Here is a 14,587-nt window from a genome sequence, read left to right on the forward strand (position 1 = left end):
GAGGAGTTATGTAAAAATTTTTTCTGTTTGCTGTAGAGAAATTATGTAAGAAAACAACTCCCTCCCTGTTCTGGTGCTCTTTTTGGCCAGTAGGCTGCAGCCTTGGCTTAGTTATTTTGAACTGCAGCTCATACCAGTTCTGTGTGTGGTGACACACAGCAGTTGAACACAAACATTGTCATAACTATAACACTTATATCTTGTGTTCTAAAATAATAAAAATGGACTATTAATGTAAGCTATTGATGTTGCTGTTGTACAATGAAAAGTTGCATATTCTACTACCATTCCTTCAGCTTCCTGTCATAAAGTTCGGCATATGAAAATAAAAATGAGAAACTGGAAGAAGAGCAAGGCTGTTAAAAATTTTAGACTCTGTAAATTTACCTAGTGATAACAACTAAAAAATTTTTTTAATTAAAAAGTGATTTTGGTAATAGCTGCTGATACATACTAAAAATGGAAAATTAATAGTGTTTGTATCTTTTGTCATCTCTTCATTATTTGTAAATTAACAGTCCGGGAAGTCCAACAATTCATTTATGCATTTCTTCTCTTTTTGCCCTCCATTCCCAGTTTGGAATTAGTGGTTGATCCGTGGATTGATGGACTTTGGCTTGCCCTCAAAGAAGCATTGGTATTGCAGAAAGAGAAAGAAGACATGAACAGTGTTTTCAGTGCTGTTTCTAGCTCTCTTTCTGCAGCTCCACAGGTTGTGCATGAACTAAGCTTAAGCTCTGAAGTACAGAACTTGAAGCTAGAAGATGAAGGAGCAAAGAGTTCTGATGTTCTGTCACAGAAACTGGATGACAGCAATCTTGTGGCTCCAGCTAGGGGCATCAAACCTTCACTTGTTCATTCTGTCCCTCCTGTCTCTCAGTCTGCTCTTAATATTCCTGCCTTGCCACCAGAATATATAGAGGTGCAATTTCAGGACACCCATGGTGAGGTAAGGACTTCACTTTGAGTGATGGAAGCCTCCAGTATGAGTGTATACTCCTACATATGGCTCAAAAGAGCAAATGGATACTTACATTAAGGAGATATGTCCCCCAAATGCAGGAGGTTTTTGAATTTTAAGTAAAAGGTCCATTTATATTGTGAAAATGTACTTGTCACCATATGTGTATGGACACTTATGTCAAGATGTAATTTAGCTAAATAGTAATTTGGCACTGCACTGTCAGGAAGGGAAGAATTCAAATCCTCAGTGCCTTATGTTAGGGCAGTGAAAACATCTTCCCATAGTAAGGAGTATAGTACAGTTTCTGTTCAAAGTTTTAGTACTTTCAGAATGCATTAAGAGGCTGTAAAATTGCTCAAAATCTTACTGCATGCTTAATAACAGAGAAGCTTGTCATTGTAGAAACATTATAATAGTTTTACTGTTGGAAATGGAAGATGAACTGTAGATCAGGAACCAGTATGCTTTTCTTATGAAGCCAGGTTGAACAAAGGCCTTCTGTACAAAGAGAGTCATTAACATGAACTGGGAATCATCTCCAGTTGGCTTATTTAGTGTTCAAAATGAACTGGAAAGCATGACTCAAACTTTTCTAGTTACCTGCAAAGGACAAATGTTTTGGTTATCCTTGCAAGGAAGCAGTGAAGTCTGGCTGCTCTTTAAATGGCAGGGAGCCAGAAGTCGAGTATTGTAACACAGCCAGCACCATTCCCCCACACCCAGGAGGTGGCAGCCAGGATCAGCCAAGAGTGCCAATCATCAGGCAAGTTTGTGGGAATGAGACAGGTCTGGGGCCAAGCCAAGAAGTTGGTTTCAAGGTCCAGGCCTGGATCAACAGGATCTGTGTGCACTCAGGGACATGTTTGTGGTTCAGCTGCCAACCAGTACACCTGAGATGTAGCTCAGCCTGAAGACCCAGGACTGAACTGTGATGTGGTTCCTGGGCCCTGTCCTCTGGTGTGGCTGCTCATGATCATGAAAGCCCTTTAGTATCTTCAGGGTTCTCACAATTCTCTCTGAGAGTGTTAATGGTAATGCTGAGAGAATCACTTAGTCTGTAAGAGTGTATGGTTTTAAGCAATAATTTTGCTTTTATTTTAAACCTCATATTGTGAGTGGTTTTGCTCAGGCCATTGAATTTAATAATCGAAATTACTGAAACAAATATTTATGATTTAGAGTTTCTCTTCTATTGAAGACTAACAGTTGGGTTGAAAGTGGTGCTACAGTGCTTAAAAGAGCCTATTTTCTTATTTTAAAGTCAGCATATATTCAGGTTGATCTCTGAAATAATTCATCAGGTTCTAATAGTGATGCCTTATCTTTTCTATAAGTAGAAAAAAAGTAAATTTTGCTTTTGAGCAACAAATCAAAAAAGCTGAACCTGCTAGTCTGGAATTCAGTGACAGATTAAAGATTATAGTCCAGATTTCAGGTATAAAGCTGGACAGTTGTCTTGAGCCTTGGAAAGAATTAAATGCATGTTCAGGTTTTTTTCCTTTGGCACTGTTTTTGGCTAGATCTTGTCAACAGTTAGGTCCCATTAGGGTCATGTTTGATTTTGCAGGTATAACACAATTCATGTCCTTTTTTGGTATGTCACATTGCAGTGGTCATGGGTATTTTTTGCCAAGCACAGCTGAAGTTGGTGTGTTTTGAAATGCATCAACTTGAGGTTTGGATATTTCCAAAAAGAGACTCCCTGCCATTTAAAGAAGGTTGGGTGCACAATCTCTCTAGTTACTTATATGATCTGTGTCTTGGGCTGTTGAGTCTCAGGGTTGAGTTAACAAGCTACTGCTTATTAATATCAGAGCAGTAATGGCCTTAAGCTTCTGTGGCAAGTATGAGATAATACAATTTAGCTTAAATCTTGATCTCATTATGCCTTGAACTTGACTTGGAAGAAATATGAATGTAGACAATTGCCACAGTCCAGCTGATGCACAATGACTTGATATGGCCTAAGCCATTAATCACTCTGTCAGAATTTTAAGAGAATAAGAAAACTTCCAACTGTTGGTCTCAAGTGGTTCTCTTATCTCCTTTTTTTAAATAGGAAATACTCAGATTAACAAATGAATATTCATATTAGCAGAATAATTCCTTTGCATTTGACAAAGTTTTGTTATGGACCTTTGGTATCTCTCCCACCTCTTTTCATTTTTGTTTGCATTGATCTCAAATGAAGTTTGCTGACTATAGTGATGGAGAAATGCAGGATGTACTCTGATCTTCGTGACAGCCTTTGACAGATGTGATCTGGAATTAATCTTGGTACCCATTTACAATTCTTGGTGCACATTTTCACCTGTGTGGAAAGGTTGTGCTATAACACAATGCTGTTTTGTAGTGTGATTTTTGCTGTTCAGTTGTAAATTTAACTGTAGTTTTTAAAACTCCTCTTATAAGTTGCCTGTAATAATAGCCCCATATGGACCCCAAAGTCATAAGCTGTAAATCTGAAATGATGTAGCTTCTGTGCTTACTTCTTATGTCCATTCTGTGCACCTAGAAATCCTTTAATTAGGCAGGGATTTTTTGGGTTTTGATGTAAATGCCGTTCTCTAATTTGCTATTTTCAACACAGCTATTGAAAAAGTAAACAGCTAGCTGCATATGATACTAACATAGGCCCATTAGGCTGTTCAAGCCTACTGACTTTTTATAATTGAATGTACGCCTGTTACTGCTTAGCTATGATATTTTTAAAATGTAGAGCGAAACAGTCTATGTATATAGAAGATTCATGTTATTCCTTATTGTTTTGAATTGTTTTTTAAGATTGTTTCAAAAAAACCTGTACCAATGCTAATTCCTGTCTCTCATAGTAAGATGTAGTTCAACTGATTTGCATTTTTAGTGTAAGTTTTTGTGTCCTCTTTTTCAGAATCCACATCTGTCCTCACTTATTCCAGAGGGAACAACCTTTGAAGTGCCAGTTACAAAAGCAGTTCAGCTCACTAGAGGAGATGCAATAAAAACTGCATTACTCTTAGAACTTGATATTGCAGTAAGTTAATGATGGCTTTTTCTTCAGTGGATTAATATAAAGGGTGAAAAGCATTTGTGTTATGTATAGTAACAGGGGGGGAATTATTTGACTGTTTAAAAAGAAAAAAATAGGATATCCCTATACAATAGGATGGCAGTTTATGCTGATTCATTTTGTAAATGTAAAGCTTGAATTATTCACTGAAAAATATGACTCCATGGAACTCAAAACAGAAAAAAAGTGTCAAATTAATTTCTTTGTTGTTCCATGGATAATTTACTGACCAAAATACCTTTTTGAAGGGAATTTGCAGTGGAGAAAGTCAGGCAGGGAATATTGAAAATGAATAATCTTTCAGTTTTTAAGTATACAACCTAAGGAATATTCAGAAACTGTATAGTAAATTGTGACTATTCCTTTTGGCAGGTAATGCACAAGTAATAATTTGACTGGTATGATCAAGTGATAAGAACTGTTAGCCTTGAGCACTGTTTCTGCCTCTGGCATTCATTTGCTCAGACTTGTTAACATGCTACTCAAACTGTCAACCTCAGTTGCCCTCAGTTAAAAAGCTGGTTTAGTTTTTTCAGTGAGGATCGTATTTTGTATACTGGCTTGAAGATGAAAGGCAGCTGGGGAGTGCTGGATATTACTTTATGAGAAATCTTTAAGTTTCTTGTGTATATTGCTACAGATTAGGCTAAGAGAGTCCAATAAAAATTACTGCCAAAAATCACCATATCCCAAAGGCAATATTCTACAAATTTGGGAAACCACTCAAAAGCAACACATTTTCCTTTTAAGTTTCAGTTTTTGGCCTAATGTTCTTGACAGTCTGTTTATGCAGGTCACCTCACCTGATGTGTAAGGGAAACCTAATGATGCAAGTATAATTCTGTGTGTTCCCTTAACAGGCAGAAGCTTGAACAGGGTTTCAGCAGTTGCACAGAGTAACCTCAGGCAACCAAGTAGAATCTAGGTCTTAATGTCTTAAGATCTGAATTTTCACTCTGCTCTTGCCATGCTAATTTAATTTTTTCTCTAGAAAATAAAAGCAGTTGAGGTCATTTCAGTCACAGTTCATCAAATAGTTTAACCAGCGAATTATCTTTTAGTGATAATGTATCTCTATACAAAGTCATATTAATTCTGAGGCCTTCATTTCTCTGGTCTTCTCAAACCAGAAAACAAAGTACATTAGTAATTGATGATCAGGGTTGATTATATAACACATCCTCTTAATATGTATTTATCTTCCTTCTGTTTAGGCTGCTCAGCAGTTCATATTAAGAGTGTCAAAATATTTAAATCAGAGAAGAAAATATTTTTTAAATACTAAGGTTAAACCCAAAAAGAGCGCATGACTATTTTCTGATATGCTTCAAACAGTGAAGTGTTAGTACAGAGTGAAAGAACATAGGACTTAATGTGAGCACAATAGTAGGAAGATTGTTGTTGGTTAACCTTTGTTTGTGAAACAATTTAATAGAAATGATCTCATGTTTTAAAACAGGATACAGTCTTTGACTACCAACCTGGTGATGCCTTCTGTGTAATGTGTCCCAACAATGCCAGTGAGGTGGAAGAGCTCCTTCACATCTTGGGACTTTCTGAAAGAGGAGATGACTTCGTTTGTGTCAAGGTTAAGCAGGGCACTAAAAAGAAAGGTATGACCTTATCCACTGGTCATGGACCAACACTCTTTTCTGTGTTGGTAGTAGTTGGTATGCATTAGTTTTGAACATTTTTACTTTTAGTATTGGAACACAGCTGTCATTTCATGGAGGCATGTTGGAAGTCACAGTGATGTGTTAAAAATGAGAGGATGTATGGAATGCTGCTGCTGATCTTACTATAGATGGGTTAGCTTCTGACTGGGAACTTCAGCCTGGCCTTGGCATTCATCCATCTCATTCTTCCTCTGTGCTCCTTCACGTTTATGGAGATGAGGCTTTAATCGCATAACCTTACAATACCCCACTTGAAAGTAAAATTTCCTGGCACAGCACTTCACATCAATCTGTTTTACATCATAAAAGGGCTGCTCTCCTGAAGGAGAAGCTTCAGTACTGTTGCAAGGTGCCTTTTACGGGGCTTCTTGGTCCACGTGGATCTGTTCTTCTGAGTCTTATGATCCCATGCCTCAGAAAGGGTTCAGGGTATGCCAGTGTACTGCCAGTTGGACCTGTGAGAACTATTCTTGCATTGCAGTTGGTGTCTTAATGGTGTTGCTGAGTTGTGCCTTTATTTCTGCAGGATTGGGTAGGGAATAGGGTAGGTATATGTAATAAGTTCTCATGGTGGCATTCCCTATATCACTGAGGGCAGCACACTCCCTTAAGTATGAGTTGTAAATGAAGCCCTGTTCTTGGAATTCATGGGGAACTCATGATTAAAGAGGGGTTTTTTGTCACATAAATACTCTTATATTGCTTTTGGAGTTAACTTTAGAACAGCTGCTTTAGCATGAAATGCAATGAGGCTGAGAAGTCTGGCTGCACCCTAGCTGACTCCATGGAGGAATAGATGAGTGTACCTCCTTCCCAGAAATAGAATCAGTAGAGCAGAGGAGGGATTATTTGCTTGGACAGGAACTGCTGGGCCTCAGAAGCTCCAGTGTGGCACTGGCTGTGTATGCCTTTGGTTAGCTCATTAGAAAGCTTCAGCATCTTTTGATTTTATTGATGGAGAGGGGAAAACAGGGATGTTCCTTTTCCTGGTAGGTATTCCTTTGAATTTCTTCAAGGTGGAAAGTGGCAACAAAGCCTTGAGTGGTTTAGTAGTGGAACTTATTTGAACACCACATAGTATTCTCCTCTTTTTATTTGCTGCTTTCCCAGCAAGGTTTTACGTTTCATTGGAAAATTGTCATTGACACTTCATTGGAAAACTGTCTTGCTCTTTAGCTTATAATTACCACTAAACACCTGGGGCTCAAACATATAGAATTAAATGCGGTTTAGGTGCCATATTTCTTGAAGGAACAAGCACTCTGCAATGCCATTTTTGTGTATTAATGGATGCACATTTTGTTTTGTGGTTTTTTCCTCCCACTGAACTAGGAGCATCTCGTCCACAGCACATCCCTGAAAGAAGCACTCTGAAATTTATTCTAACCTGGTGTCTGGAAATAAGAGCAATTCCCAAAAAGGTGGGAATTATGTGTTTGTTCTTTTAAAGAGAAATCCTAAGTAATTCTATGCTCTATGGGCTCTTACATATCTGTCCTTGCTTCATGTGTAGTTACCATGTTTCTTGGTGAGTAAGGGTTGCCAGTTTGTATGCTACTGTTTGTACTTTGAGAAGTTTCAGTTCTGGTACTTTATCTGGCAAACATTCCTGTTCTGCAGCACCTTGATTTGTAACCAGTCTGGAAGTAAGTAGAAAAGTATCAGATAATTTGGTGCCAGATACTGGAAGGTTGACTGAACCAGGCCCCATTTTAGGGAAATCATTCTTTCCAATCACAGCCATATCTGTCAGCTTTTGTTGCTATAAAGACACATGTTGCTGCATTCAAATATACCACAGTGTCCTTGAAATTATTTTAAAGCTTTTCTTTAGCATTTTAGTAACTTAGCAGAATTCAAAGAAAGATTTTTGCTTGTTTAGCATTTGTTCTCACAACGTGTCAATGTTATTTTCTCTTCATTCTGTGCATGTAGAAGATGGAAAGCTGGCAACTGGAAATGCATGTGTAGTTCTGCTAATGTCAAAACACATTTTAAAGATAAATTTGTGTGAAGGATGAAGCTAAAAGGTTGTGTCTCTGAGGGAAATCACTTTTTGGAAGGACCTTTTTACTCAATTCAGTGGATTTTGCAGCAGAAGAGAATTTTCCAGTTGTTTCAACCTTTTCAAAACTGCATTTAACAGTTTTGAAAATCTGTCTCAACAATAAGAGTAGGCAGAGAGTGCTGGCTGGGGAATATTGCCAAAGACAGTTTTTATAACCTGTCTGCTTTATTAACAGTTCAGTGCAGAATGTGCTTTATGTAACTCCATACTCAAAACTGTTGTCTGGAACCTCGGTGGTTGAGTACAGTCACATTACTTTCCAAGTGTTCTTTTGTGTAGAATATTTCATCTGCTTGCACTTGGTGTTTTGGATCACTTCTCTTTTTGTACACTGTGTCTATTTCCACCTTTGTTTTTGGAAAAAAACATGTAATTATTTACATCTGATTTTTGCTTTATCTTACCATGCTCAATTTGATTTCCTTTAAGAAAAGTTTACCATTATGGAGACATAAAGTGCGGAATAAAACACCACAGCGACATTTACATGACTCATTAAATACTATGCTTTATTTATAGTCCTACCTCTTCTATGACATTTTATTATTCATTTCCTGGCTTCTGTAACTTAGCAAATAGTGGTTTATCTTGAATTAATTTGTGTTATGGAGCTGCTTAACTAAAGCACAAATATGGGCAGTAAGAAAGCCTTCCATAAATATAGATTATTTTAGGGAATGGGTTGTGCCTGTCTATTTCTCTCTTCTTCACTACAGCTAAGTAGGATTTTCTGATCTAGCTTGTCCCAGACATTAGAGGAGCAGTCAAAAAATAAAATTAAAATTTGTAGTAGTTAAATATGTGCATGGGGAAATAAATTGTATTAACTTGCTTCCTGTTTCCAGGCAGCCCAGGTTTTTCCTGGTTTTGTGGCAATTTTCCCAATGGGACAAGTTTTTTACCTTCACTCTTATTTTTCCCCCTACAGGCATTTCTGCGAGCTCTTGTAGAATGTACCAGTGATGAAGGAGAAAAACGGAGACTTCAAGAGCTTTGCAGCAGACAAGGAGCCTCAGACTACGCACACTTTATTAGAGATTCTAATGTTTGCTTGCTGGATTTACTTCATGCTTTTCCAAGCTGCAAACCTTCAATTAACCTGTTAATTGGTAAGTGACAGACTTAGATTTAATTAGATTTGGTTTCTGAAAATGCATCAGACTAAATGTTCAATTTCCCAAGAAAGGGGAATAACCATTCAGTTAACTGCTTTAGAAATATTTTAGTTTCTCTAGTGACCAAGCTGAAACTGTTGTTGGGGAACAAAGCTTCAGTTCTACAGTTCTACAGTCTTTGGCCTTCATGCTATAAACACTTAAGTTCATACCTGTACTTTTGTTGACTCTGGGTTACTCTTGTACATATAAGAATAAGCTGTTTGCAGGATTGGGGTCGGTACGAATCAGTTCATCATACATATACGGATAGAAATGTGTGTGTGTGATGTATGGTGGGTTTCTTGCTGAGCAAATACCCCATAAACTTCTGTCTCTGTTGGGTTTTTAGCTGTGATTTCAAAACTTTGCTAGGTACTCATAGTGGTTTGAAATTGAAGTGGCACATCTGCTTCTAGGACATTATATGGTGGAAACTTTCAATCAAGCAGCTCCTTTTGTAAGAGATTTTGAGCTCGTAGATGAAAGGTGGGGAAAATTAAATTTCAAGCTTCACACTAGCTACTGGCATCTCTTCTATGCACCTTACAGTCATTTTTAATTGACCCCATAAATTAACTGTTGTGGCCTCATTGTATGGGATCTCTAATTGATCTTCCACCATTCAAAATAGAGTTCAAGTCTTAATAGCTTCTTTCTGAACCACAAAAACTGAATGTTAATAGAGTAAAATTACAGTTACATTAAAGTATCTAATAGTCTGTTGTAGTGTAAACACTCATTATGTGATATTTTCACAGGGTGAATAAAATATGTGATTCTTCTTTTTTTTTTTTTTTTCCCTATTCTTCAGAACATCTTCCTAAATTACAAGCCAGATCCTATTCAGTGTCAAGGTAATGAAATACTCAAATTATATCTCCTTGGTTTAGGTATGGTTTTTTCCCTCAAATGTGTTTGCATGCATTATAATCTAAAGAAGAGAGAAGAGTGAAGGCTAAAACATAATTGTGACCCTATTGCAAAAAAGCATCATTTTTGACTATTTCAAACAACATTGTCTGGCAAAGCTTCAGTAAAGTTCTCAAGAACAAGCTCACACACGTGTGAATCTGGCAGGAATTTGGATTCCCTTCTGTAGACACTGAGTCTCTGAGTCCAACCTGAAGACATGTTCTCACTATGTATAAATATCATAGTTAGCTGAACATTGAGAATCTTGATTCAGTTGAAGGAGTTTAGGCTGCAGACGGACCTGCTGCAAGATTGTACAGCTGTTTCTCAGGTTTTGATTTGGTTTTTTAATACTTTTGTCTTTGCAGTTCAAACTTATATCAGCCAGGAAAGCTGTGCTTTGTATTTAGTGTTGTGGAGTTCCCTGCCTGTCCCGCTAGACCAGTTGCACGAAAAGGAGTATGTACAGGGTGGCTTGCTGAGTTAGTTGCACCTCTACTGCACCCCAGTAAAAATGCTCTGGATACAAAAAGAGAAAGCTCTTCAACTGAAAAGGTATGAACATTAGATCTAAGCTCATTAACTGTTACATTTAGTTTGACTGTTAAAGTTTGAAACAACTGCGGGTTTCTTTATTCACTGCTGTGATGTAATGCAGGTGTTTTGGCAGTGCACACCTTCATGTTGCAGTTCTACCCTACTTTTAAGTTTGCCTTTCTCTCTGTAACATGTCTAGAACTTCATTGCTAAGTTACTAAACTTAAATTTTACTTATCTATGCATGCCTGAGTTGTGAAACTTCCCATTGCTTAAACACTAGAGTTGTTTTCCACCTCTCTGTAGTCCTAAGTGCATCTTGGAGGATGTTTTCATGGACTAAACTACCACTGTGTGATTAAATGGTTTCTACTTTTCATGTTGTAGAAGAGAGGCATTTGGTCACCTCAAGGAAAGGGTGACACATAATAGGGGGGAACTCAAAAAACTGACACTTCTTGTCAGGTCTCACAGAGTTTGCACAGGCCAAATTATTGACTGTGACACAGAGGACAGTCATCTGTGTTTTTTCTGATGTCATCAATGATGATTTGGCATAATGGGTATTACTGGGAGAAGGTATATCGGGTTTTTTCCTGTTTTCCTTTTGTGACAGAGATTCTATGTAATTAATTGGTCTCAAAGCTATTAGGTATAAGCTAATTATGAAAAAATTGGAGTTCTGCTATATAATTAATATGACAAAAGAACTACTGCTGGTCTAATCTATATTTGATTAGGAAAAATGGAGACAAGCATAGAATTTGGTTAAAAGAAAACTGTGCTGATAATTCAAGGTGTCAGTCAGACAAAATGAAAGAAAACCACATACACGTTCTCTTCATTTTTCAAAACTGATGCAAAAGACAAACCGATTAATATGTGCATCATATGTCTTACTCCAGTGTTCAATCTGCTCTTTATTTAAAATATAATTGATTTGCAGTTTATTAAAGATCAAATATGAAAAAGAGGTGGTTGAAAAGAAAAAGAGGATTATCACAAAATGAATCTGGATAAAGTTCAGAACTATTTGCATCTGCAGTGCAAGCTAGAATTCAGCACAGATAAATGTGCAGCAATACTTGTAGATTGCAGAAATATGTGGAATAACAATACAAAATAGATGAGTGTGATCTTATGCAAAAATACCTTAGATTAATTGAATACACTTTACAGTATAAATGTGTTTACCATTTGCAGTCTGTTTTAAAAGAATGACCAGTTTGGACTCATTAATAGGGAAAATAGCCTCCTAACTCAAGTGTGGTTTGAAGTATATACATAAATATTGTCCCCCACCAGCAAGAATTACACTGGGGTTTTTATCATTGTGAAACCAAGAAAATAATCCTGTTCAATGTTGTTGTATCTGTAGTGAATTAGATTATTGAAATGAGTACTGCTAAACCACTCAGGTTTACAGAGCAAAGCTTAAATGACTTGGTTTCGTCCCTCACTCCTTCCTTAAACTTGAATGTAAATTCCAATCCTTTCATAACTAATGTGCAAAATAAATCAGGTGTGTTCTTACAACTTTAATGGATGAAGCTCTGCCATGGCTGCTGCTGAGTCTTGAATAATCTTTTATAGAATTAAAAATAGTCATCTCTCATTTCCTGTGTGTTATGTTGGCCATGTCTCAGAGGATGACTGTGGAGCTCCTATGAAGATTATGTTTGGACTTCCTTCCAGACACAGGACTGAAGATGAGAAGTAGAGTCTATCAGTGGAATTACATAAACCTTTTTGAGCAGTTATCTGCCTCCCCTTGTCCATATGCACTTTTGGAGATCCTGTAGAACTTTTATGTAGGCTTCAATTCACTGTAAACAAACCCTGTCCTCCATTGGATTATTTTGAGATGCGCATAATGCAAAAAAAGGTTGATTTCCCTGTAATATCAATAAACTAGTTTTACTTCCCTTTGAGTACCAACACAAAACTTTCCAGGAAATCTGTAACAGTATTCCCCAAATTTATGATGCAGTCAGCTTCCATATACAGAAATTCATGTCTGTGTAGTTTTCCCCAGTTTTCCTCCAGATGTCTTAATAGGTTTGTAAATATGGTGTGGGGTTTTTTTTCAGAAATTCGTGTGACATTTTGTTCTAAACGCCTGCGTGGCATTAAAGATGAACTCTGAAGCTCAGGATTTGGAAGGGTGTGTGGATACATACACTCTGTAAATATCCTGAAAGTTCTAAAAATGTCATGGGTGTTTTCACTTCTGAAGAATATTCTTCAATTATATATTATCTAATTTCATTTTAGATATCTATTTTTCCTCGTCCAAGCAATACTTTCCACTTACCTGCAGACCCATCTGTCCCGTTCATGATGGTTGGTCCAGGAACAGGAATATCACCATTTATTGGTTTCCTACAACATAGGTATGTACCAAGTTGTCACCTGGAAAGCAGCCTTTTTATATTGAGGAGAAGTACAGCCTCAGGTTTTGAATATAAATGCAGTTAATGTTTTCCTTTTTTATCTTTTACTATTTGTAATGGTGGTGTGGTGATTATAATCAGTCTTACTCATTTTAAACAAGCATTCCTTGTGTATTTATTTGTTTTTCAAATGAGTAAAACTTGCACTTTCATCTGACTGTATTTAATATTCATAGTAGATATGTGAGGAATTGGGTGAATTGCAGAAAGGGTAATAAGAAATTAAATCCTTTATCTGTGTGTTGCTGGTGGAAATTCTGTAAGAGGATGGTAGTTTTTATAAACAGTGTTGATTGCTTTAAGTTTGGTATTCAAAGTCCATTTCCTTCTGAAGCAGCATCTGTATTAAAAGTCTTGGCATGAAGAATGTCAGGTTTTCTCCCACATTCCTGTATTTCTGTGTTTCACATTTTGATGTTTTAGTATGAGAGGATTGGTTCCTGAACCCTCAACTGGGCAGTAGTTTTGGGGTTTGGGAGTTTGTGTCTGGGAGAAGGCAGTTGGTCCCTTATTATTCTCCCTCCAGGTCCAGCGGCCAAATTTTGCAAGGGAAATAGAGTTCAAAAAGTTCAAAAAGTGACAGCACATCACCAAGAATATATAAAACCATGATCATTCTGAGGAAATGAAGAACAGGAAGAGTGGAGTATTTGAGTGGCAATGGTTCTAAATTTTGTGGGTAACCAGCGCACATCATTCCTACGTGACTCATTCGTTCCAGCAAGATAATGAAGTTTTTTGGGTCCTGTAACAATTATTTTAAAAACATTTTATTTGGGAGAAGAGTGAAGCTTTGTCATGATGTTTCTGACTCCATGCTTCTGCTTTAACTAAACCATTATGTACCATCCTTGCTGCTTAATTTTAACTCCCAAATACATCTTTATCTCTTGGAAGTATTTTGCATTTTATTGTAAAGAATAAATGAAATCTGTCTCTCAAAATGGAACTAGAAAGTTGCAGCTAAAATGCCTTTAAAGTAATACCTTCAGCATTATGTCAAGAAAGTGCAGTAACTTTTCTGATCATGTAGTAGTTAACAGGTTGTTATTCATAAAATCTACAGCTGAATGGAAAACTTGCTAAAACTACTGAGTTCTCCCCGGTGGTTTTACAAGGCTTCCAGTGAAGGATAAAAGGTAGTGATCTCCTTATTCAGCAGTCAGGATTGTTTTGTGAGGTGTTTGGATGTGTCAGTCTTGACTATGCCAATATGAAACTGTGGGCAAAAAAAAATTTATTCTGAAGTCGGTTCATTTTGAGCTGGTCCAAAAGTGAGTAGTTAAGAAAATCAAATAAGGAGGGTCTGACTTTGATTTACCTTAAGTTGTTTCACATTTCTGCCAATCCAGAGTTTTCTTTAAGCACTGCTTTAAATGAGAATTAGGTTAGAGATGTTTTAGATTCTGCACTTGATACAACAGGATTGGATTTAATTTTTGTCTGTTTAGGCAGAAGCTCAGAGAAGAGCATCCAGACTGGGAATTTGGAGAGACATGGCTGTTTTTTGGTTGTCGGCATCAGGATCGAGACTATTTGTTCAAGCAAGTTCACTATTTAACATTCATTTTTTATTCGTGAGGGAATGCTTATCTCTGAGCCATTGCTAACAGGCTTTATTACCTTTCAGAGATGAGCTCAGATGTTTTCTTGAAAATGGCACGTTAACTCATCTTAAGGTTTGTTTCTCACGAGACTCCTCAACTGCGGAGGTAGCTCCACCTAAATATGTGCAAGACGTCATTAGGCTTTATGCTAACGAAGTCACCAG

General features: G+C 37.1%; 1 protein-coding gene across 1 annotated transcript in view; it reads left to right on the forward strand.

Moving 5' to 3' along the window:
• MTRR (5-methyltetrahydrofolate-homocysteine methyltransferase reductase) overlaps window positions 1–14,587 on the forward strand; it is a 22,660-nt gene that overhangs the window by 6,978 nt on the left and 1,095 nt on the right. The window contains exons 4-13 of the mRNA XM_009084053.1: window positions 577–949; window positions 3,855–3,977; window positions 5,473–5,626; window positions 7,022–7,110; window positions 8,686–8,866; window positions 9,726–9,768; window positions 10,195–10,381; window positions 12,638–12,756; window positions 14,268–14,360; window positions 14,447–14,587. The exon at window positions 14,447–14,587 is cut by the window's right edge and continues 36 nt beyond it. Coding sequence (XP_009082301.1) covers window positions 577–949; window positions 3,855–3,977; window positions 5,473–5,626; window positions 7,022–7,110; window positions 8,686–8,866; window positions 9,726–9,768; window positions 10,195–10,381; window positions 12,638–12,756; window positions 14,268–14,360; window positions 14,447–14,587 — 1,503 coding nt within the window. The remainder of the gene's footprint in view (window positions 1–576; window positions 950–3,854; window positions 3,978–5,472; window positions 5,627–7,021; window positions 7,111–8,685; window positions 8,867–9,725; window positions 9,769–10,194; window positions 10,382–12,637; window positions 12,757–14,267; window positions 14,361–14,446) is intronic.

Source organism: Acanthisitta chloris, unplaced genomic scaffold (genome assembly GCF_000695815.1).
Source record: "Acanthisitta chloris isolate BGI_N310 unplaced genomic scaffold, ASM69581v1 scaffold23111, whole genome shotgun sequence".
Taxonomy (NCBI): Eukaryota; Metazoa; Chordata; class Aves; order Passeriformes; family Acanthisittidae; genus Acanthisitta; species Acanthisitta chloris.